This window comes from Eretmochelys imbricata, chromosome 16 (assembly GCF_965152235.1).
Source record: "Eretmochelys imbricata isolate rEreImb1 chromosome 16, rEreImb1.hap1, whole genome shotgun sequence".
Lineage (NCBI taxonomy): Eukaryota > Metazoa > Chordata > Testudines > Cheloniidae > Eretmochelys > Eretmochelys imbricata.
Window position 1 is genome coordinate 1800095 of NC_135587.1, and position 23924 is coordinate 1824018.

Sequence of the window (23924 nt, forward strand, 5' to 3'; positions counted from 1 at the left end):
AGAGGGGTAGGAGGGTGGGTGCTGGAATGGATGTGAACAACACATCTTGAAGAACAGTTACAAGAAGTAAGTAACCGTTTTTTATTCTTCAAGTGCTAGTTCACGTCCAACCCACATTAGGTGAATCACAAACTTACCTCTGGAGGACGGTAGGAGTCACGGAACAACTGCTTGGAGGACTGCTCTGCCAACCGCCGTGTCCTCTCTGGCCTGCTGATTAATGCGTAGTGGGTCGTGAAGGTGAGCACTGAGGACCAGGTGGCTGCTCTGCAGATCTCCTAGATCGGGACCTGTGCCAGGAAGACTGCGGAAGTCGCTTGCGCCCTGGTCGAGTGGGCCGTGACCGCCGGGGCTGGAACACCTGCGAGCTCATAGCACGCCCGGATGCAGCTTGTAATCCAAGACTAAATCCACTGCGCCGACACTGGGAGGCCTTTCATCCTCTTGGCTACAGCCACAAACAGCTGCGCGGATTTGCGAAAGGGTTTGGTGCGCTCCAAATAGAACACCAGCGCTCGACGCACATCCAGGGTGTGCAAGCCGCAGTGACTCGGGTCCATATGGGGTTTTGGAAAGAACACCGGCAGACAAATGTCCTGGCCCAGACGGAATTGGGACACCACCTTAGGGAGGAACTTGGGGTGCGGCCGGAGCTACACCTTGTCCTTGTGAAATACTGCATATGGTGGCTCAGAGGTGAGGGCCCTCAGTTCGGACACCCTTCTGGCCGAGGTAATGGCAACCAGAAATGCCACCTTCCAGGAAAGGTGAAGGAGAGAACAGGAAGCAAGGAGCTCGAAAGGGGGTCCCATGAGTTTAGAGAGGACCAGGTTAAGGTTCCATGGAGGGACTGCTGGGCGGGAGCATGGGAACACCCTCTCCAACCCTTTAAGGAACCGTCCGTTGGGTGGGAAAACACTGAGCCCACCGAGAACCCCGGATGGAAGGCGGAGATGGCCACCAGGTGCACTCTGAGTGAGGACGGGGCTAGCCCTTGCTGCTTGAGGTGCAGGAGATACGCCAGGATGGCCTGCACCGGGGACTGGCACGGCTGCACCTATCGGGGTTCACAGCAACACGAGAACCTTTTCCACTTGGCCATATAGGCCTCCCTGGTAAAGGGTTTCCTACTGCCAAGCAGAATCTGCTGCACTGGAAGGGAACACTGGCTCTCCAGGGCGTTTAGCCACAGAGCCTCCATGCCGTCAGGCGCAGTGACTGTAGGTCGGGATGGAGAAGCCCCCCGCCGTCCTGTGTAATGAGGTCCCAGTGTAAGGGCAGGACTAGCCGGGCCGTCATTGACAGCTTTAGGAGCGATGTGTACCAGTGCTGGCGGGCCCAGGCTGGGGCGATGAGGATCACCGCCGCCCTGTCCCTGCGATCTTGAGTAGGACCTTGTGCACCAAGGGGAGCGGGGGGAAAGGCATACATCAAGCCCCCCCTCCACAGGATCGCAAACGCGTCCACGAGCGAGCCCACGCTGTGGCCCTGGAACGAGCAGAAATGCGGGCACTGGGTGTTGGCCCTGGTGGCAAACAGGTCTACCTGGGGAAAACCCCACCTGCGGAGGAGCGAAAGCACAACGTCCGCCCTGAGTGTCCACTCGTGCTTGTGGTACCACCTGCTGAGGGAGTCCACCAGCTCGTTTCGTACCCCCGGGAGATAGGACGCCTCAAGGTGAATTGCATGGGCTATGCAAAGGTCCCAGAGGAGGAGAGACTCGAGACAGAGTGGCGAGGAATGAGCCCCGCCCTGTTTGTTTATATAGAACATGGCAGTAGCGTTGTCTGTCAGAACTGTCACGCTGTGACCACTCAGAGTGGCGTGAAAGGTCTGGCAGGTGAGACAAACTGCCCTGAGCTGCTTCACATTGATATGGAGCGACCGCTTTGCTCCGGACCACAACCCCTGCGTCATGAGGTTCCCCAGGTGAGCCCCCCCATCCGTGGCCTGTTGCATCCGTCACCAGAGTCAGGTTCGGTTGTGGGGCGGCAAAGGGGATGCCTTTGGAAACCACAGGCTGGGACTGCCACCACCAAAGCAGGGAGTCCAGCACATCCCTGGGGGCTGTCGCTACCAAGTCCAGGGGGTCCCTGCCTGGGCGGTACACCTGAGCGAGCCACGCCTGCAGAGTCCTGAACCTCAGTCTGGCATGCCTGACCAGGTGCGTGCATGCTGCCACGTGGCCCAGCAGCCGCAAGCAGCACCTGGCCGTTGTCGTTGGAAACTGGCGCAGCGAGGCCACCACTTGCTGGATAGCTCGAAATCAGGATACCGGAAGGCTTGCCCTGGCCTGCACTGCGTCCAGGACCGCCCCTATGAATTCCACTCTCCACGTGGGTACAAGCGTGGACTTGGGGATGTTGACCAGGAGTCCCAGCTCGCGGAACAATCTCAGGGCTACCTCCACATGGCCACGCACTTCTGCCTTGGATCGGCCTGCCACGAGCCAGTCGTCGAGGTACAGGTACACCCGGATTCTCTGTCTCTGAAAGAAGGCCACCACCACTGCCATGCACTTCGTGAACACCCTCGGGGCCGCGGTTAGACCAAACAGCAGAACTGCAAACTGGTAATGTTCTCGGCCCACGGTGAAGCATAGGACCCGCCGATGTGCTGGGTGGTGGCAATATGAAAGTACGTGTCCTTCATGTCGAGGGCGGCGTACCAGTCCCCCGGATCCAGGGAAGGGATGATGGTGCCCAGAGAGACCATGCGGAACAGGGCCTTGACCAGGAATTTGTTGAGCCCGCTCAGGTCTAGGATGGGGCGAAGACCCCCTTTGGCCTTGGGAATGAGGAAGTACGGGGAGTAGAACCCCTTCCCCCTTAGGCTGTGTGGCACCGCCTCTACCGGCCCCACCGCTAGCAACGAGCGGACTTCCTTCTCTAGTGAGAGGGGTCCCTGAAGAGGGACGGGGAAGGGGGCTGGGAGGAGGGGAGGGAGGCGAACTGTAGTGAGTACCTGTTCTGCACCGTGCGTAAGATCCAGCAGTCTGACATAATGGTGGACCATGCACAGGAGAAACGGGTGGTTCGGGAAACAAAGGGACGGATCCGGTGACTGGTCTGGTACACTGTCCTTGAGTGCACCTTCAAAAGCCTGGCTTAGTGCCCGGCTGGGGTTTGTGCTGGTCTTGGTGCTGGCCTGGCACATTATTGTTATTCTTGTTATTGCACCGTCGCCTGTTATCCATGGCTCGCCTACGGTAAGGCTCACGCCTACGGCGAGGCTGGTACTGGCGTTGATGGGGAGGCTGCGGCTTAAAGGGCTTCCTCTGGGTAGCCAGGATGTGCATACCCAATGACTTGAGCGTAGCTTGTGAGTCCTTGAGGTTATGCATCCTCGTGTCTGTCTGGTCCGAGAAGAGCCCGTACCCTTCCAAGGGGAGGTCCTGGAGTGTATTCTGGACCTTGGGTGGCAGGCCTGACTCCTGGAGCCACACCGAGCGCCTCATGACCACCCCTAACGCGACTGTTCCAGCCGCTGCGTCTGCCGAATCCAGGGAGGCCTGGAGAGAGGTCTTGGCTACTGCCTTGGCCTCGTCCACCAGGGCCGTGAACTCCTGTTATGAACCTTGGGGAGGTTGTCCTTAAACTTCCCTACTGCCGCCCAGGAGTTGAAATTGTGCCTGTTGAGGATGGCCTGCTGGTTCGCAATCCTCAACTGAAGGCCCCCAGATGAGTACACCTTTCTGCCAAAAAGGTCCAGGCGTTTTGCCTCCTTGGCCTTTGGGGCCAGGGCCTGCTGTCCATGGCACTCCCTTTCATTTACCGCTGAAACCATAGGGAGCATGGTGGCAGAACAGGAACTCATAGCCCTTAGATGGGGCAAAGTATTTACGCTCCACTCCTTTAGCTGTTGGAGTGCTGGAAGCCGGGGTCTGCCATATAGTCTTATAGTTGGATTGAATGGTCTTAATGAGCGGGAGCGCTATTCTGGTTGGACCTTCGGGGCTCAAAATGTCCACCATGGGGTCCTGCTGCTCAACCGCCTCCTCAGCCTGCAACCCCAAGTTTTGGGCGATCCTGCACAGCAATTCCTGGTGGGTTCTATGGTCTATCGGCGGAGGGCCGGACACCTCTGTACCCGCCACCGCCCCATCAGGGGAAGATGAAGAGGTTAGCTGCCGCTCGACCTCCTCTGATTGGTCCTCCTGTTCCCCATTTCCCATGGGAGGGGCCTCCGGCTCAGGACGGGTCAGGAGTCAATGCGACGGCACCAGGCTCAGTGCTGGTCTCTCCGGTCTATGCTGGGGGGATGCTGGAGGCCTGGATACTGTTGCCTCCAGCACCGTCTGGCATCAGTGTGGCAAGTGGGACCACTGCACCGAGTAACTTGCCCTGGATGGGGTCCCTTGGCGCTCCTGATAGGCCGAGGGGGTCCAGAAGGGCCAATGGCCTGGCGGCCCCCACTGGGGTTGCCAGCTCCCCTGAGGGTCCCTGCTGTCTGGGGCCCGGTGTGGGTAACTATACTCCAGGGCCGACAGTTTACGGTGCTTAGCCGGTACCGGGTCTCTTGATGGCTCCAGGGCACTACACGCCAAGGAAGCCTGAGCTGGCGTTGGGCGCTCCGGACCCTGCAGCTGCAATGCGGCCCATCAACAGCTGCTTTAGGCGAAAGTTTCTCTCTTTCCTTGTCCTTGGCTTAAACACCTTGCAAATCCTACACCGTTCAGTTTGATGTCCGTCCCCCAGGCAACGTAGACACGAGTTGTGGCGGTCACTAACTGGCATAGGTTTGCGGCACGAGGGCAACAAAAATGATTAGGGGGGCTCGGGCACATGACTTACGAGGAGAGGCTGAGGGAACTGGGCTTATTTAATCTGCAGAAAAGGCGTGAGGGGGGATTTGGTAGCACCCTTCAGCCACCTGAAGGGGGATTCCAAAGACGATGGAGCGAGGCTGTTCTCAGTGATGGCAGATGACAGAACAAGAAGCAATGGTCTCAAGTTGCAGCGGGGAAGGTCTAGGTTGAATATTAAGAAACACTATTTCACTAGGAGGATGGTGAAGCACTGGAATGGGTTACCTAGGGAAGTAGTGGAATCTCCATCCTTAGAGGTTTTTAAGGCCCGGCTTGACAAAGCCTTGGCTGGGATGATTTCGTTGGTATTGGTCCTGCTTTGAGCAGGGGATTGGACTAGATGACCTCCTGAGATCTCTTCCAACCCTAATATTCTATGATTCTATGTTATGCTTTGACTTGTAATCACTTACAATTTATCTTTGTAGTTAATAAATTTGTTTATTCTACCTGAAGCAGTGCATTTGGTTTGAAGCATGTCAGAGATTCCCCTTGGGATAACAAGCCTGGTACATATTAATTTCTTTGTTAAATTGATGAACTCATATAAGCATGCAGCGTCCAGCAGACATAACTGGACACTGCAAGATGGATGTTCCTAGGGTTGTGTCTGGGACCGGAGATATTAGCTAATGTTATTCGGTTGCACAATCCAAGGAGCAGCTTACATGCCAGAGGCTGTGCGTGAACAGCCCAGGAGTGGCGGTTGAGTGGGGGTTCTCACAGCAGAGCAGGGTAAGGCTGACTCCCAGAGTCAAGAACTTGAGTGACCTAGCAGATCACCGGTCTGCATAACACCAGAGGGCAAGCTGCAAAAAGCAAAACTGGACCACTCACCTGGGGCAGCTGAGACCACAATGAATATTAAAGAACAAAACCTATTTATTATCAGCCCTAGAGAAGATTTTTATGGTGTTTATCTCCCTTTGGCCTTCTCTGATGCTAAATAAGGTGTGACCTCTCATGGAAGCTTTTCCCACACTCAGAGCGTCTATAGGGAGTCCATGCTGTTTGGATCATCTAATCCAGAGGTGGGCAAACTACAGCCCGTGGGACCATCCTTGCCAGGCCCTTGAGCTCCTGGCTGGGGAGGCTAGCCCCCAGCCCCTCCTCTGCTGTCCCTCCTCCCCCGCAGCCTCAGCTCGCTCTGCGGACAGTGTGGCTGGCTCTGTCCGGGCAGTGGGGCTACAAGCTCCTGCTGCTCTGAGTGGCATGGTAATGGGGTGGGGGCGGCACGGTTGGATAAAAGGTAGGGAGTCCTGGGGGGCAGTCAGAGGACAGGGATCGGGGGCAGTTGGATGGGGTGGAGGTTTGCGGGGGAAGCGGTCAGGGGATGGGGAACAGGGGGGACTGGATAGGGTGGGGAGTCCCGGGAGAGCCTATCAGGGGGCAGAGGTGTGGCTAGGGGTCGGTGGAGGGGAAGTCAAGGGACAGGGAGCAGGGGGGGTGGATAGCAGGTGGGGTCCTGATGGGTGCGGGTTGGAGCAGGAGGTCCTGTGAGCAGGCAGTCAAGGAGCAGGGGGGTTTGGATGGGTCGGGAGTTCTGATGGGGGCAGTCAGGGGAAAGGAAGTGGGAGGGGGCGAATAGGGGATGGGGATCAGGCTGTTTGGGGGCATAGCCTTCCCTACCTGGCCCTCCATACACTTTCGCACCCCGATGTGGCCCTCAGGCCAAAAAGTGTGCCCACCCCTGATCTAATGTCTCCTAAGGTCTGAGCGGTCAATGAAAGTTTTCCCACACTCACGTTCATAGGGTCTCTGCCATTTGCAGATTCTCTAATGATTAATAAAGGCTTCTCTATGAAAAACGTTTTTTCTATACTCACAGCATTCACTGGGGCTCACGCCTGTGTGGATTCTCTGATGTCTGAAAAGGTCTGAGTGCCGAGTGAAGGTTTTCCCACACACACAACACTCATAAGGTCTTGCGTCTGTGTGGGTTCTCTGATGGCTGATAAGGGTTGAGCGTCGAGTGAAGGCTTTCCCGCATTCACAGCATTCATAAGGTCTCTCTCCCGTGTGGATTCTCTCATGTATAATAAGGTGTGAGCGCCGAGGGAAGGTTTTCCCACATTCAGAGCATGTGTTTTTTCTCTCTCCCTTGAGGATTCTCTGCTGGGTGGCAGTTCCCTTGAGGTCGTTTTCCTCACAACTGATGGATTTGCCCACTTTCTCCCCCAGCTGGTTTCCCTGCTGCCTCTCCTCATGACTCCAGGACACGTTTCCTTTAGTTCTTCGAGATAATTCCCTGTGCAGTTCCACGTGCTCAGCATCTTCCTGCTCTGGATTCTCCTCCTTGTTCTCACTCACTGTCCCGTCGTCTCCTGGGACAGAGAAAGAAACCTCAGAGGCAGGGATGGAAACGGGAATAGGAAACCAAAGGAAGTGCTGGAAAGATGGGGGGGAATATCAGGAAATGAATTCCCCCAAACTCTCCCCAGAGGGGAGAGAGGAGGGAATGAACTCTCTCTCCACATCCCATCCCAACACTCAGGATGAAGGGAGGTTAGGAAGTGAGCTATTGCCATGTGTCAGTCAGGAGGGGTATGAAGGCATGAGCAATGTCTGCCTTGACTATATGACACCTGCTGGGAGACAATACTGAACTCAGAGAGCTCAAAAGGTCTTGGTAGCTGTTTCCTTCAGGCACAAACAGTATTTCTTTGGTTTAATGATTCCTCACCTGTGAAGGCTCCTCTCAGGATCTCTCTTTCCTCTGAGCCTTGGAGATCTGAGACCCACAGTTCTTCCCCTGCTTCCAGCTGGGACATCACCTCAGCTTTGGAAATTGGAAACCCTGCTCAGATGACAGAAAACAAGTAATATGAGGTGAATTCATGGGACATTTGTCACAAAGAACATGGCTTTTCTTAATCCCTGCTCATTTTAAAACACTGAAATTCTGGCGCTAACTGTCCAGTGATCAAAGGTGCCAGACACTCTGCTTATAATGAGATTAACTCTCCACTGCTCTGATGCCGTGCACACAGTCAGACACTTGTCATCAAAGGGGCTCCTAAAATGCAGAGAAAGTAACTCCATATCACTGAAAGCCAAGCGGAAGTCACCTTGGAACTGCTTCTTACTGACAGAGAGACCCCAAGGGAATGAGACAGTCATAGGGGAACTGGGACTGGTGAGCATGAGCTTGCTGGGCTCAGCACAGTAAGGAATGGGAAAGAGTGCGGAGATCACTGAGTGCAGTGGGGCTCAGCACAGTAAGGAATGGGAAAGAGTGAGATGATCACTGAGTGCAGCATGTCAGGGATGTTAGGGATCAGGAAAGCACATTTTGAGAAGTTAGGGAATATAGCGAGTCAAGTGTAATGCAAAGGAACATGATAATCCCCCAGTGCATGACGAAGGTTATAGAATGACAGAATCACAGAAACGTAGAGCTGGAAGGGACTCCTAGAGGTCATTTAATCCAGCCCATGCACTGAGGCAGGAACAAGGAAACCTAGATCATCCCTGAGAGGTATTTGTCTAAACTGTTGTTAAAAGCTTCCAACGATGGGGATTCCACAATCTCCCTTGGAATCCTATTCCAGAGCTTAACTACTCTTGTAGTCACAATTATCTTCCTAATACCTAAGCTAAGTTGTCCTTGCAATACATTAAGATACAGTACAGTCTTTCAACCAATTTTGCACCCATTATTATAATAATTTCATCTAGACCCCATTTCCCTAGTTTCCTTATGAGAATGGCATGTGGGTCTGTGCCAAAGGAGGTAGTAAAATTAAGATAAGGCAAATCTGCTGCTTCCCTGTAATACCTTAGGCCAATAACATTATCAAAAAAGGAAATTAGGTTGGTTTGGCATAATTTATTCTTGACAAATCCATGCTATAATCATAATGCTATAATCCTCCAGGTGCTGACAAACTGATAGTTTAAAAATATGTTCCAGTATCTTTCCAGATCTCAATGATAGACTGACTGATCTATAATTTCTCTTGTTCTCTTTGCTCCCCTTTTCAAAGACAGGTACTATGTTTGCCCTTCACCAGTCCTCTGGGATCTCACCTGTTCTCCATGAATCCTCAAAAATAATTGTTAATGGTGCTGAGATTGCCTCAGTTAGTTCCTGAAGTACCTAGGATGAGGTTGGGGAATTAGATATTGTAAGTCAGTAGCAACAGACTAATTCCTCTGGAAAAGAGAATATGAAAAGTAAGAATAAGACCGTGTGATCTCAGGAGGGATTGCCTCAAAGATCTAAGGAGCTTGCAGGGAAGAGAGACTGTGGCGACTGCAGCTAGGAAGGGGGGAGCGAGACCTTCCAAGTCCCCAGAAGTTTGATTTCCAGCCTATGACATCATCAAGAAAATGTGCATTTATAGCAGGGAAGGAGCCACCTTATGACTGGGAGGAATGTGAGCAATCAGGAATGGTGGCTGGGGTCACAGTGTGTAGGGAATAGGTGTGTTGGGGGGGGGCAGGTAAGCACTGATCAGTGGAGAGAGAAGAATGAGAATCATAATATTTGAGATGATGTAAAACAAAGTGAAAGTGGACTCTGATTAGAATGAAGTGCAGGATCTACAGCAGGGGTGACCTGAGAAGGAGCCAGAATTTACCAGTGTACATTTCCAAAGAGCCACAGTAATATGTCAGCAGCCCCTCATCAGCACCTCTCCCCGCACTGCTCCCGGAGCCTCCCACCCACTGGCAGTGCCGCTGATCAGCACCTCCCCCTCCCTCCCCACACCTCCCTACCAGCTGTTTCTTGGCATGCAGGAGGCTCGGGCGGGGGAGGGAGTGAGAGTACAGCAGGCTCAGGGGAGGGGGCAGGAAGGGGTGGAGTGGGGGCAGGGCCTGGGGCAGAGCCAGGGGGTGAGCCGTGAGCGCCCCCGGCACATCGGAAATTGGTGCCTGTAGCTCCAGACCCGGAGTCGGTGCCTGGACAAGGAGCCGCATGTTAACGTCTGAAGAGCCGCGTGTGGCTCCGGAGCCCCAGGTTGGCCACCCCTGCTCTACAGCAATGGGGAACTGGGCACGGGTTCTCCTCTAACAGGCTGGGATCCCCTGCAGCTCTCAATTGCCCGAACCATCCCTCCCTTCCCCCCACTAACCCCACTCACCAGATGTCCCTTAGGCCACTCAAATGTTAAGTCGACCCATCACTTGAGGGGTGAAAAATCCACACCACTGAGTGATATGATTAAGCCAACCTAACCCCCAGCGCAGACTGTGCGAGGTCAATGGAAGAATTATTACGTCAACCTAGCGAGCACCTCTTGGGGAAGTGAATAAACTACGGAGATGGGAGAATCTGTCCCATTGCTCTACTGAACGTTTCTGCTGACGTGCTGCTGTGGCAGAGCTCCAGCACTGCTGCTGTGCAGCTGTAGCCCCTAGTCCTATTTCTCCAACCCCCTGTGGTGGAGTTGGAGATGCTGTGTAATTATGATGAATATTGTGTGTTGGCCTGGACACTGAGTTATTTACTGTTTGACTATTCTGGTTTACTTTAATAGGGGGCTGCAAGGAAAAGAAGTAGAGGGAAGAAGTATGGGCTGGATGGATGCACTACAAGGTGGGTAGAAAGTTGGCTAGATTGTCGGGCTCAACGGGTAGTGATCAATGGCTCCATGTCTAGTTGGCAGCCGGTATCTAGCGGAGTGCCCCAAGGGTCGGTCCTGGGACCGGTTTTGTTCAATGTCTTCATTAATGATCTGGAGGATGGTGTGGATTGCACCCTCAGCAAGTTTGCAGATGACACTAAACTGGGAGGAGAGGTAGATACGCTGGAGGGCAGGGATAGGATACAGAGGGACCCAGACAAATTAGAGGATTGGGCCAAAAGAAATCTGATGAGCTTCAACAAGGACAAGTGCAGAGTTCTGCACTTAGGACAGAAGAATCTAATGCACCGCTACAGACTAGGGACCGAATGGCTCGGCAGCAGTTTCTGCAGAGAAGGACCTAGGGGTGACAGTGGATGAAAAGCTGGATATGAGTCAACAGTGTGCCCTTGTTGCCAAGAAGGCCAATGGCATTTTGGGGTGTATAAGTAGGGGCATTGCCAGCAGATCGAGGGACGTGATCGTTCCCCTCTATTCGACATTGGTGAGGCCTCATCTGGAGTACTGTGTCCAGTTTTGGGCCCCACACTACAAGAAGGATGTGGAGAAATTGGAGAGTGTCCAGCGAAGGGCAACAAAAATGATTAGGGGTCTGGAACACATGACTTATGAGGAGAGGCTGAAGGAACTGGGATTGTTTAGTCTACGGAAGAGAAGAATGAGGGGGGATTGGATAGCTGCTTTTAACTACCTGAAAGATGGATCCAAAGAGGATGGATCTAGACTATTCTCAGTGATAGCAGATGATAGGACAAGGAGTAATGGTCTCAAGTTGCAGTGGGGGAGATTTAGGTTGGATATTAGGAAAAACTTTTTCCCTAGGAGGGTGGTGAAACACTGGAATGCGTTACCTAGGGAGGTGGTGGAATCCCCTTCCTTAGAAGTTTTTAAGGTCAGGCTTGACAAAGCCCTGGCTGGGATGATTTAGTTGGGGATTGGTCCTGCTCTGGGCAGGGGGTTGGACTAGATGGCCTCCAGAGGTCCCTTCCAACTCTGTTATTCTATGATTCTATGAAGAAGAATGGCTCAAGATGAGCCACAACTTGGTAAACCCTTAAAGATTGTTAAGAGACAATATCAGAATGATTAGCTTTGAATATTCTGCCACCTAGCTCCAGCCAATTTACAGACCTGGCTTAGGCTAACAGGACCAGAAGATCAAATGGACTGGGTCTCTGGGGGGCATGGCTCCTCAGGTGATTGTTAGGGTACAGACAGAAAGAAGAGAACCCTGCTGGGGTGTTTGAAGAACTTAGACTTGCCTTGCTGACCACTGGGGGATGGGAAGTCTTTATGTGGGACACAGGGGTGAAGACTATTTGTTATTTTAAAATCCTTTTGATCTTTTTCTTTTACCCTGCTGCAAAATAAAACAGCCTTCTTCAAACTAAAGTGGTGTTTGTCACTGCACACCACTGATCCCAGGCTCCCAAAGGTGTCTGCACTCAGCCTGACATGCTGGGGAAGCACAGTTGACATGCTGGGTATGGTAGCCCAGAGCCCAGTCTAGGAGAGGGAGAATTACAGAAATCTGCTCCAGAAAAACCTTGAGGCTGAAACCTTGGGAGGAGCAGGAGGCACTCAGAGAAACTGGGAAGGCGACAGAGATATAGCTATCCCTGTCGCTCCCCAGGACATCCACTCCCTGCTCTCAGCGCTCCCTGCTTTGTGGTACTGCAGGCACCAGCTCCCTCATCCCCATCATCCCCATCATCTCATCCCCCCCACCGCTCTCTGCTCTCCCTTCTCCCAAAGACCCCTGAATAGAAACCTCACCCTGTCTTTCACCAGCGGAAGAGCCCAGCTGTCACACTCTCCATGCGTTTGGGAAGTGATTATGGCAGAGCGCCAGCTCTGACACTGTTACAGTTAAGCACGATGTTCTGTTTAAAAGTTGAGTATTCTAACTGCTCTGAAATGCACGTGTGCTCGGATTGTCTTGGCATTTGCTACTCTCTGTGTGCATGCAGGGTTTGATTAGTGGTTTAAATTTGGGGTTATTTGAGCAAGCAATTCCTTAGGACCCGCCCCCCCCAGAATCCACCTAAAAAGAACCTTTTTACAAAATCCCCTTGTTCCTACAACATTTTGCACACACACAGGCTGAAACTATGCTTCTAATTGTCCCGCAACTGATCTCATTTCCTTGGCATTTATCTCACCTAGTACATGGTAATCTGCTGTAGGGCCTGGGTTACAATAGTTTGGAGAACCAAATACATGGACATTTTGCCTAGTTCCAAGTCACTTACTGTGGCACTCTTTCCCGAATTATCTGAGATAATATTGACCTAAATAACTTAACGTTGTGATTATATTAAGCTACTTAAGTTAGTTGCACAGTTTGGGGTGTGCTGTTGTTCACTATTTCAGACTGAAGATTTCAAACCACTACCATTACTTTGGTAGCATATCTCATAATTGGGAGTATTCGTTCCAGCTGACGGAGCTGCATTTGAACTTTCCTCATGTCATCATGGGGGGGTGAGAGGAAACCATAAATAAAGGAAGAAATGACTGTTGAAGTAAATGGTCATTTGTCTCAAAATCCTCAATAAATCTGAACTACATTCTGCCAAAGAAAACTAATATCCAGTTGTGTGACCAAACAGCCTTTAGGAAAGAGAGAAAAATCTACATCTCAGAGAGGTATAAGACATTTTCCGTTTCAGATACAATGAGATTCTAGGGCAGGTTACATCTGATGACTCAGAATTAGGACCACAGATTTTACCAGTGCATTTGTCCTCTGATCCACTGAAACCTGCTTCACTCACCACTGTCTCATTATTATTGAGTTGGATGATTTCCAAAAGTTTTAGCATCACAATAATGGTTTCTCTAGACTAGGGAACATGGAGTAGATTAGAACAAGGGAAAATGTGTTAGCTAACCCATACTACTATATTTGGGCCAGGTCAGTATAGAAAACATAGTTGTGATTTTGTATGTGGATAGCTCACACGAGCTAGCTAATGACAAAAAATGTTAATAGACACAAGGCGCAAGTATATTCACCACAGTGTAGGTAACTGAGATAATTTGTGTTTCACCCACATGGAGCTGATGCGCAATCCTAGGCAGGAGGACTCATACTCCGATGATTCAGAGAAGAAAGCACAAGTCCATGGGGCCAGATGTGCTGCATCTGAGAGTGCAAAAGGAGTTGGGGGATGTGATTGCAGAGCCATTGGCCATTATCTTTGAAAACTCATGGCAATCGGGGGAAGTCCCGGATGACTGGAAAAAGGCTAATGTAGTGCCCATCTTTAAAAAAAGGAAGGAGGAGGATTCTGGGAACTACAGGTCAGTCAGCCTCACCTCAGTCCCTGGAAAAATCATGGAGCATGTCCTCAAGGAATCAATTCTGAAGCACTTAGAGGAAAGTGATCAGGAACAGTCAGCATGGATTCACCAAGGGCAAGTCATGCCTGACTAACCTCATTGCCTTCTACGATGAGATAACTGGCTCTGTGGATGAGGGGAAAGCAGTGGACGTGTTATTCCTTGACTTTAGCAAAGCTTTTGACACGGTCTCCCACAGTATTCTTGCCAGCAAGTTAAAGAAGTATGGGTTGGATGAATGGACTATAAGGTGGATAGAAAGCTGGCTAGATTGTCGGGCACAATGGGTAGTGATCAATGGTTCCATGTCTAGATGGCAGCCGGTATCAAGCGGAGTGCCCCAAGGGTCGGTTTTGTTCTATACTTTAATTAATGATCTGAAGGATAGCGTGTATGGCACCCTCAGCAAGTTTGCAGATGACACTAAACTTGGAGGAGTGGTAGATATGCTGGAGGGTAGACATAGGATACAGAGTGACCTAGACAAATTAGAGGATTGGGCCAAAAGAAGGTTGATGAGGTTCAACAAGGACAAGTGCAGAGTCCTTCACTTGACAGAAGAATCCCACGCACTGCTACAGACTAGGGACTGAGTGGCTAGGCAGCAGTTCTGCAGAAAAGGACCTAGGGTTACCATGGACGAGAAGCTGGATATAAGTCAACTGTGTGCCCTTGTTGCCAAGAAGGCCAATAGCATTTTGGGATGTATTAGTAGGAGCACTGCCAGCAGATGGCGGGAAGTGATCATTCCCCTCTATTCAGCATTGATGAGGCCTCATCTGGAGTACTGTGTCCAGTTTTGGGCCCCACACTACAAGAAGGATGTGGAAAAATTGGAAAGAGTCCAGCGGAGGGTAACAAAAATGATTCGGGGGCTGGAGCACGATTTATGAGGAGAGGCTGAGGGAACTGGGATTATTTAGTCTGCGGAAGAGAAGAATGAGGGGGGATTGGATAGCTGCTTTCAACTACCTGAAAGGGGGTTCCAAAGAGGATGGATCTAGACTGGTCTCAGTGGTAGCAGATGACAGAACAAGGAGTAATGATCTCAAGTTACAGTGGGGGAGGTTTAGGTTGGATATTAGGAAAAAAATTTTCACTGGGAGGGTGGTGAAGCACTGGAATGGGTTACCTAGGGAGGTGGTGGAATCTCCTTCCTTTGAGGTTTTCAAGGTCTGGCTTGACAAAGCCCTGGCTGGGATGATTTAGTTGGGGATGGGTCCTGCTTTGAGCAGGGGGTTGGACTAGATGACCTCCTGAGGTCCCTTCCAACCCTGATATTCTATGATTCTATGATTGGAAGGATATTTGGAGATTCACCCCAAAGAAGGGAAAGCCACAAAACGGGACCACTCACCTGGGGGAGCTGAGACCACAATGAAGGAAATCATACGAACAGCCTTACAGGCCACATGTGGAAAGTAACAAAATATCAAAGGAAAAAACTATTTTTGTCAGCCCTAGACCAGGATTTTATGCTGTTTATCTCCCTTGTGGATTCCCTGATGATAACTAAGGTGTGACCTCTGACATAAGCTTTTCCCAAAATCAGAGCGTCTAGGGTGTCTATCTTGGGTGGATCTTCTAATCTCTCCTAATATCTGAGCAATAAATGAAGCTTTTCCCACACTCACAACATTCATACGGTCGTGTCTCTCCTTTTTTGGATTCTCTGATGCTTAATAAGGGCTCAGAAAAGTTTTTTCTATACTCACAGCATTCATAAGGGCTCGCACCTTTGTGGGTTCTGTGATGTCTGATAAGGTGTGAGCGCCGAGGGAAGGTTTTTCTGCACTTGCAGCATTCATAGGGTCTCTCTCCTGAGTGAGTTCTCTGATGTCTGACAAGGTCTGATCTCTGAATATAGGTTTTCCTGCACTTGCAGCATTCATAGGGCCGCTTTCCTGTGTGGATTCTCTGATGTACATTAAGGTGTGAGCGCCGAGTGAAGGTTTTCCCGCACTCACAGCACTCATAGGGTCTCTCTCCTGTGTGGACTCTCTGATGTACAATAAGCTGGGAGTGCCAAGAGAAGGTTTTCCTGCACTCTCCGCACTCATAGGGTCGCTCTCCTGTGTGGACTCTCTGATGTCTAATAAGGTGTGAGAGCCAAGCGAAGGTTTTCCCACACTCAGGGCACATGTTTTGTCTTTCTCCCTTGAGGATTCTCTGCTGGGCTGTGGTTTCCTTGAGGTCCTTGAGATTTTCCTCACAACTGATGGGTTTACCCACTTTCTCCCCTGATTTGTTTCCCTGCTGCCTCTCTTCACGACTCCTGGACATGTTCCCTTGAGTTCCTTGTGGTAAGCCCCCGTGGAGTTCCATGTGCTCAGCATCTTCCTGCTGTGGATTCTGCTCCTTGTTCTCACTCACCATCCCATCGTCTCCTGAGACAGAGAGAGAAACCTCAGAAGCTGGGATGGAAAAGGGGAGAGGAAACAAAAGTAAATGCTAGAGAGATGGGGGGAAAGATCAGGAAATCAATTCCCAGAAACTCTTCCCAAAAGGGGATCAACTCAGTCTCCACATCCCATCCCAATACTCAGGATGAAAGGAGGTTAGGAACTCAGCTATTGTTACGTGTCAGCCAAGATGGGTAGGAAGCCATGAGCGATAGCTGCTCTGAGGATATGACATTGCTGGGAGACAATCCTGAACTCAAAGCACTCTCAATTCTTTGTAGCGATTCTTTGTAGGGAATCCCATATGTTTCCTTCAGCCACAGGCAGTATTTGAGTTGGACTAATGATTCCTCACCTGGGCAGGTTCCTCTCAGGATCTCTCTTTCCTCTGAGCCCTGGAGATCTGAGACCCACAGCTCTTCCCCTGGTTCCAGCTGGGACATCACTTCAGGTTTGGAAACTGGGAACCCTGCTCAGGTGACAGAAAACAAGTTACATGAGGTGAATTCATGGGACATTTGTCACAAAGAACATGGACTTTTTTCAATCCCAGCTCATTTCATATTCTGGAGCTAGCTCCCCTGGTGCTCAGAGGTGCAGACACTCTGCTCAGAACTCTCCACCGCTCTGCTGGCGCACACGCAGCAGGACAGTCCCCGCCAGAGAGGCTCCTAAAGCCCAGGGAAAGCAACTCCGTATCACGGAAAGCCAACTGAAAGCCACCTTCTTACTGCTTCTTATCGACAGAGAGCCAATCGTAAGGAGACAGTCATAGGGGAACTGGGACTGGGGAGCATGGGCTTGCGGGGCTCAGCATAGTAAGGAATAGGAAGGAATGGGGAGATCACTGAATGGAGTACATCAGGGGTGCTAGATACCAGGAAAGTACATTTTTATAAGTTCAGAAATATAGCAGGTCAAGTGTAGTGGAAAGGAGCATGAAAATCCTCCAGTGCATGGTGAAAGTTTTAGAATGATAGAACCACAGAAAAGTGGGGCTGGAAGGGACTTGGAGAGGTCATTTAATCCAGCCCATCCATTGAGGCAGGAACAAGCAAACCTGGGCCATCCCTGATAGACGTTTGTCTAAGCTGTTCTTAAAAACAACCAATTATTGGGATTCCACAATCCTATTCAAGAGCTTAACTACCCTTGTAGTCACATTCCTCCCCCCTCCCCCCCGGTATCTAACCTAAATCGCCCTTGCTGCAGATTAAAATTGAGTATGGTCTTTCAACCAGTTTTGTACCCACTTCATAATGATTTTATCTAGACCAGATTTTCCTAGTTTCCCTATGAGAATGGCATGTGGGACTGTGTCAAAGGACATACTAAAATTAAGATCTAGCAAATCTGCTGCTTCCATGTAATACCCCAGGCCAAGATCGCTGTTAAAGAAGGAAATTACGATTGATTTGGCATGATTTGTTCTTGACAAATCTGTACTGACTATTGCCCAAAATGCTATTATCTTCCAGGTGCTGACAAACTGATTGTTTCATAATATGTTCCAGTATCTTTCCAGCTGTCGAAGTTAGACCTGATCTATAATCTCTCAGGTCCTCTTTGCTCCCCTTTTTAAAGACAGGTACTGTATTTGTCCTTAACCAGTCCTATGGGAGCTCACCTGTCCCCCATGAGTTCTCAAAGATAATTGCTAATGATTTTCAGATTGCCCCAACTAGTTCCTGAAGTAGCTAGGTTGAGGTTGGGGAATTAGATATTATAACTCAGTAGCAACAAACTAATTCCTCTGGAAAAGGAAACTATGAAAAGAATAAGATCATGTGATCTCAAGAGGGACTGACTCAAATACCCAAGGAGCCTGCAAAGAGAGACTGTGGCTGCTGCAGGAAGTGAGGGGGGGAAGTCCTCAGAAGTTTCATTACCAGCTTATGACATTACCAAGAAAATGCATATTTATGCCAGGGAAGGAGTCACCTTGTGACTGGGAGGAATGTAAGGAATCAGAAATGGTGTTTGGGGTCACAGTTTATAGGAAAGAGGTGTGTGGAGGGGGGGAGGGGTAGGCACTGAACAGTGGAGAGCAAAGAATGAGAATCATAATATTTGACAATATGTAAAACAAAGTGAAAGTGGACTCTGATTAGAATGGAGTGCAGGCTCTACAACAATAGGGACTGTGCAGGGATTCTCTCATAATAGGCTGAGATCCCTGGCAGCTCTAGATCCCCCAAATCACCCCTTCGCCCCCACTAACCCTACCCTCCTCACTTACCAGGTGTCCCTTAGGCCATTCTAATGTTAAACTGACCCATCATTCTGGCAGGTGGTGAAAAATCCACACCCCTGAGTGACATAATTAAACCAACCTAACCCCAGCACAGATTGCACTAGGTCAATGGAAGAATTCTTCCATCATCCTAGTTAGCTCCTCTTGGGTAGGTGGATTCATTACGGTGATAGGATAATCCCTCTGATCATTCTCGTTAATTTCTACACTGAAGTACTACTGCAGTACAGCCGCAGCACTGCTGCTGTAGCATTTGATGAGTATTGTGACAGGGTCGGGCCAGATGGCTATAGGAGAGTAATAGAAGGCAGATATATTAGCCCCAGGCTAAGTAGGTCCCTTTTCCCTGGGTAAGGTAACAGGGAAAGTTCCAGAACAATCAGGAACCTTCTCGAAACAATTAAGACAGGATGATTAGAACACCTGCAGCCAATCAAGAAGCTGCTACAATCAATTAAGGCAGGCTAATCAGGGCACCTGGGTTTTAAAAAGGAGCTCACTTAATTTTTTGGTGTGTGTGAGGAGCTGGGAGCAAGAGGCATGAGGAGCTCAGAGTGAGAACGTGGACTGTTGGAGGACTGAGGTGTACGAGCATTATCAGACACCAGGAAAAAGGTCCTATGGTGAGGATAAAGAAGGTGTTGGGAGGAGGCCATGGGGAAGTAGCTCAGGGAGTTGTAGCTGTCGCACAGCTGTTCCAGGAGGCACTCTAGACAGCTGCAGTCCACAGGGCCCCAAGCTGGAACCCGGAGTAGAGGGCGGGCCCGTGTTCCCCCCAAATCCTCCCATCTCCTGGTCAGACACAGGAGGAGTCGACTTGGACTGTGGGTTCTGAAAAATGGCCAAGCTGAGGGCTGCCGTGAAGCTCCAAGGCGAACAAATCCGTCAATAAGTGCAAGGCCCAACAAGGTAGAGCAGGAACTTTGTCACAACTGGTGTGGCAAGTGGGATCTGGTGTCCACAGCGTGGCGGAAGAAGGAGAGTGTTGGGCCAAAAAAAAAAAAGAAAAAAGGGAGAGGGTCTATTTTTATTTTTTTTTTCACCACAGTGGAGGAGGTAGTGCGGGCACTGATACAAGCCACGGCTGCCCAGCAGGAGGCTACTCCTGTCCAGGCAGCCACCCAACAGGAGGCAGTGCGGCTGCAGCAAGAGACTAATCGCCTGCTGATGGACCAGGCTGCTCAAGACCGGGCTATGTTGCGGGAACTGGTAAACCAAGTAAAGGCCCTTACAAAACTGAACTGCGGCCATGATGGGATGCAGATCATGTGGGCCAGCAATTGGCTGCAGAAAATGAGGCGGGAGGATGATGTAGAGGCATACCTCCTGGCCTTTGAGAGGACAGCCCTGCGGGAGGCTTGGCCCCGAGAACAGCGGTCTGGCATAGAATCATAGAATCATAGAATATCAGGGTTGGAAGGGACCCCTGAAGGTCATCTAGTCCAACCCCCTGCTCGAAGCAGGACCAATTCCCAGTTAAATCATCCCAGCCAGGGCTTTGTCAAGCCTGACCTTAAAAACTTCCAAGGAAGGAGATTCCACCACCTCCCTAGGCAATGCATTCCAGTGTTTCACCACCCTCTTAGTGAAAAAGTTTTTCCTAATATCCAATCTAAACCTCCCCCACTGCAACTTGAGACCATTACTCCTCGTTCTGTCATCTGCTACCATTGAGAACAGTCTAGAGCCATCCTCTTTGGAACCCCCTTTCAGGTAGTTGAAAGCAGCTATCAAATCCCCCCTCATTCTTCTCTTCTGCAGGCTAAACAATCCCAGCTCCCTCAGCCTCTCTTCATAAGTCATGTGTTCTAGACCCCTAATCATTTTTGTTGCCCTTCGCTGGACTCTCTCCAATTTATCCACATCCTTCTTGTAGTGTGGGGCCCAAAACTGGACACAGTACTCCAGATGAGGCCTCACCAATGTCGAATAGAGGGGGACGATCACGTCCCTCGATCTGCTCGCTATGCCCCTACTTATACATCCCAAAATGACATTGGCCTTCTTGGCAACAAGGGCACACTGCTGACTCATATCCAGCTTCTCGTCCACTGTCACCCCTAGGTCCGTTTCCGCAGAACTGCTGCCTAGCCATTCGGTCCCTAGTCTGTAGCGGTGCATTGGATTCTTCCGTCCTAAGTGCAGGACCCTGCACTTATCCTTATTGAACCTCATCAGATTTCTTTTGGCCCAATCCTCCAATTTGTCTAGGTCCTTCTGTATCCTATCCCTCCCCTCCAGCGTATCTACCACACCTCCCAGTTTAGTATCGTCCGCAAATTTGCTGAGAGTGCAATCCACACCATCCTCCAGATCATTTATGAAGATATTGAACAAAACCGGCCCCAGGACCGACCCCTGGGGCACTCCACTTGACACCGGCTGCCAACTAGACATGGAGCCATTGATCACTACCCGTTGAGCCCGACAATCTAGCCAGCTTTCTACCCACCTTATAGTGCATTCATCCAGCCCATACTTCCTTAACTTGCTGACATCCTCGCTCCATTCCTGTGTGGGGAGGCCCAGAAGGCCTACTATGATTTGCCTGAAGAGGATGCAGCAGACTACCGCCAGCTGAAAGCAGAGATCCTGGCCAGATCTGGGGTTAACGACTGCAGTGCGGGCCCAGCAATATCATGAGTGGAGGTACCAGGAAAACAAAACCCCGCGGTCCCAATTATATGACCTCGTCCATCTCACACGAAAGCAGTTACGAACTGAGTCCCGGAGTCCAGAGGAGATACTAGAAGTTCTTGTCATCGACCAGTACATGAGAGGACTACCGCCAGACCTTCGCGCCTGGGTAAGCCAGAACGAACCCTCCCCTTACGAGGTTGTTGTGCTGGTAGAAGGGCGAAGGACGGCGAGGGAGCTGACCCGACCGGTTAAGGAAGAAGCATCCCGGGTTACGCTAGCAGCACCAAGCCCTAGCGCTCGGGTGACTGGGCCACCAGGAGAGCCCAGGGGGAAAAAGAGAGGGGCTGAGGGCCACCAGTAGCCACAAAGAGTCGGAGCACTGAGGGGGAAGAGGATCGTGATGTTAGACTACCCAAACCAAGAGACCGGGGAATGCCTAGGGCTCCATACAGACGTTACGCCTGCAAGGAGTGGGGACACATAGCTGCACAGTGTCCCAATGCCGAGGAGCCTATGCAGTGTAACCTGGGGGACTGGGCAGACCCATGCTCCCTAATCCGCCTTGTGGGGGTCTCACTAACCCCACATATGTACACTAGACCAGTGAAGCTAAATGGGGTAGAGACCACAGCACTGATTGATTCGGGGAATGCTATCACGCTTGTCTCGGGGAAGCTCGTGAAGCATAGTCAGCTGCTGTGGGCTAAGCGTATGGGGATAACATGCATCCATGGGACAATTGGTTATTACCCCACCATCCCAGTAAAAAATCGAGATTCAGGGGAACACTACTGAGGTAGCAGCAGGTGTAGTCCCTAAACTCCCATACCCAGTGCTCATAGGGAGGGACTTCCCAGGGTTTGGAGACTTACTCCCGGTAGGGGAACTGGAGAAAGGGGGAAGCCCTGAAAGTAGTGAGGCATCCACAGTAGACTGTCAGCCCCCAACCTTCTCTGAAATATCCCCAGATTTGTTCTCCACTCCCAGACAGCGTAGAAAGACGAAAAGGGAAAGAAGGGCAGCTAAGGCCTTGGGAACCCGAATACTGGCCCAAAGCCAGAGGGTCGCTCTCGTAGGTAGGCGGACCCGAACAGCTGAAAAGGAGGCCACCCTGGAGGGAGAAGCACCCGAGTCTGACCCACACCCTAAAGCCTCTGAACCAGTAGAGGCAAGAGAGACTGGCCCCCTAGATCTCGGGCAGATTAGCCCCGGGAGAGGAAATTTTGGACGGGACCAGGCTGAAGACCCAAGGTACGACAACATTAGGAAGGAGGTGACCGAAATAGATGGGGTCCCTGTGGAAGGGAAAACCCAGGGACTGGGACCCTACTTCATAATGAAGAAGAATCTCTTATACCGGGTTGCACCAGTACAGGGCAGCAGGTACAGCAGATCCTAGTACCTCAGAAACACCAGAATGCTGTATTAAGTCTGGCGCATAGTCATCTTTTTGGGGGGCATTTGGGGGTAGAAAAGACACTGGCATGGGTCCTGCGACAATTCTTCTGGCCCGGAGTACATGAAGAAGTGCAGAGGTACTGTGCGTCCTGCCCAGAGTGTCAGCTGCACAGTCCCTGTCCCCACTTGAGGGCACCATTAGTACCCCTTCCCATCATAGAGATCCCCTTCGAGCGAATAGCCATGGATCTAGTGGGACCCCTGGAGAAGACAGCCCGGGGCCACCAATATATACTTGTCGTTCTGGATTATGCTACTCGCTACCCTGCGGAACATGGCCTCTAAAACGATAGATAAAGAGTTGGTGGGGATCTTTGCCTGAGTGGGGCTACCAAAGGAGATATTAACAGACCAAGGTACCTCATTTATGTTGAAGCTAACGAAGGACCTCTGTACGCTGCTCCATATACATAACCTGAGAACTTCAGTCTATCATCCGTAGACTGATGGGCTGGTAGAAAGGTTTAACCAAACCCTCAAGGCAATGATAAGGAAAGTGGTAAGTAGAGACGGGAAGGATTGGGACACCCTACTACCCTACCTTGTGTTTGCAATCCAGGAGGTACCTCAGGCCTCAACTGGGTTTTCCCCCTTTGAATTATTATACGGACGCCACCCCCGTGGCATACTAGATATTGCAAAAGAAATCTGGGAAGAGAAACCCAATGAGGGGAGAAATATAATTGACCATGTGTTGCAGATGCGAGAACGGTAGCCCGGGTCACCCCTATTGTACGGGAACATTTGGAAAAGGCGCAGGAGGCCCAGCGAACCCATTTCAATTGCCAGGCAAAAGTCCGACAGTTCCAACCAGGGGATTGGATGATGGTTTTGGTACCCACGGCAGAAAGCAAGCTTTTGGCCCAATGGCAGGGGCCCTATGAGGTGGTTGAACCTGTGGGGGAAGTAACCTACAAGGTGCGGCAGCCAGGACGCCAGAAACAAGAACAAATTTATCACATTAACCTCTTAAAGCCTTGGCACCAACGAGAGGCGTGTGTAGTGGCCCAAGAGACCCCGATCCAGGGAAATAATATGCAGGAGCAGATCAGGATATCCACTGATCTGACACCAAACCAGAAGACGGAGGTAACTGAGATGGTCAACCGATACCAGGACGTGTTTTCAACCAAACCAGGCCGGACCATCGAAGCATATCACCACATTATCACAGACCCTGGGGCAAAGGTAACTTTAAGGCCCTATCAGGTCCCAGCAGCAAAAAGGGAGGAGATCAAGGCAGACGTAAAAAGGATGTTGGAGCTGGGAGTCATCGAAGAGACCCACAGACAGTGGTCAAGCCCAATTGTGTTGGTGCCCAAACCCAATGGCACCACTAGGTTTTGTAATGACTGTCGCCGGCTGAATGAGATATCCAAATTCGATGCATACCCCATACCCCGTATCAATGAGTTAGTTGACCGCCT

General features: G+C 50.8%; 1 protein-coding gene across 13 annotated transcripts in view; it reads right to left on the reverse strand.

Annotated features, from left to right (window-relative positions):
* Positions 1-23924, reverse strand: part of LOC144276191 (uncharacterized) — a 76540-nt gene that overhangs the window by 15708 nt on the left and 36908 nt on the right. For 10 of the 13 annotated variants that reach the window (XR_013348194.1, XR_013348198.1, XR_013348197.1 and 7 more), the window contains 4 exons: positions 16501-16614; positions 15459-16157; positions 7491-7604; positions 6634-7131 (listed from right to left, as the gene is read on the reverse strand). Coding sequence is in view for 8 of the 13 variants with exons in the window: in XM_077836123.1 (XP_077692249.1) it covers positions 6634-7131; positions 7491-7604; positions 15459-16157; positions 16501-16614 (1425 nt within the window). In the remaining 5 variants the exon portion in view is untranslated. The remainder of the gene's footprint in view (positions 1-6633; positions 7132-7490; positions 7605-15458; positions 16158-16500; positions 16615-23924) is intronic. The other 3 variants (XM_077836125.1, XM_077836128.1, XM_077836124.1) reach the window with 2 other exon arrangements.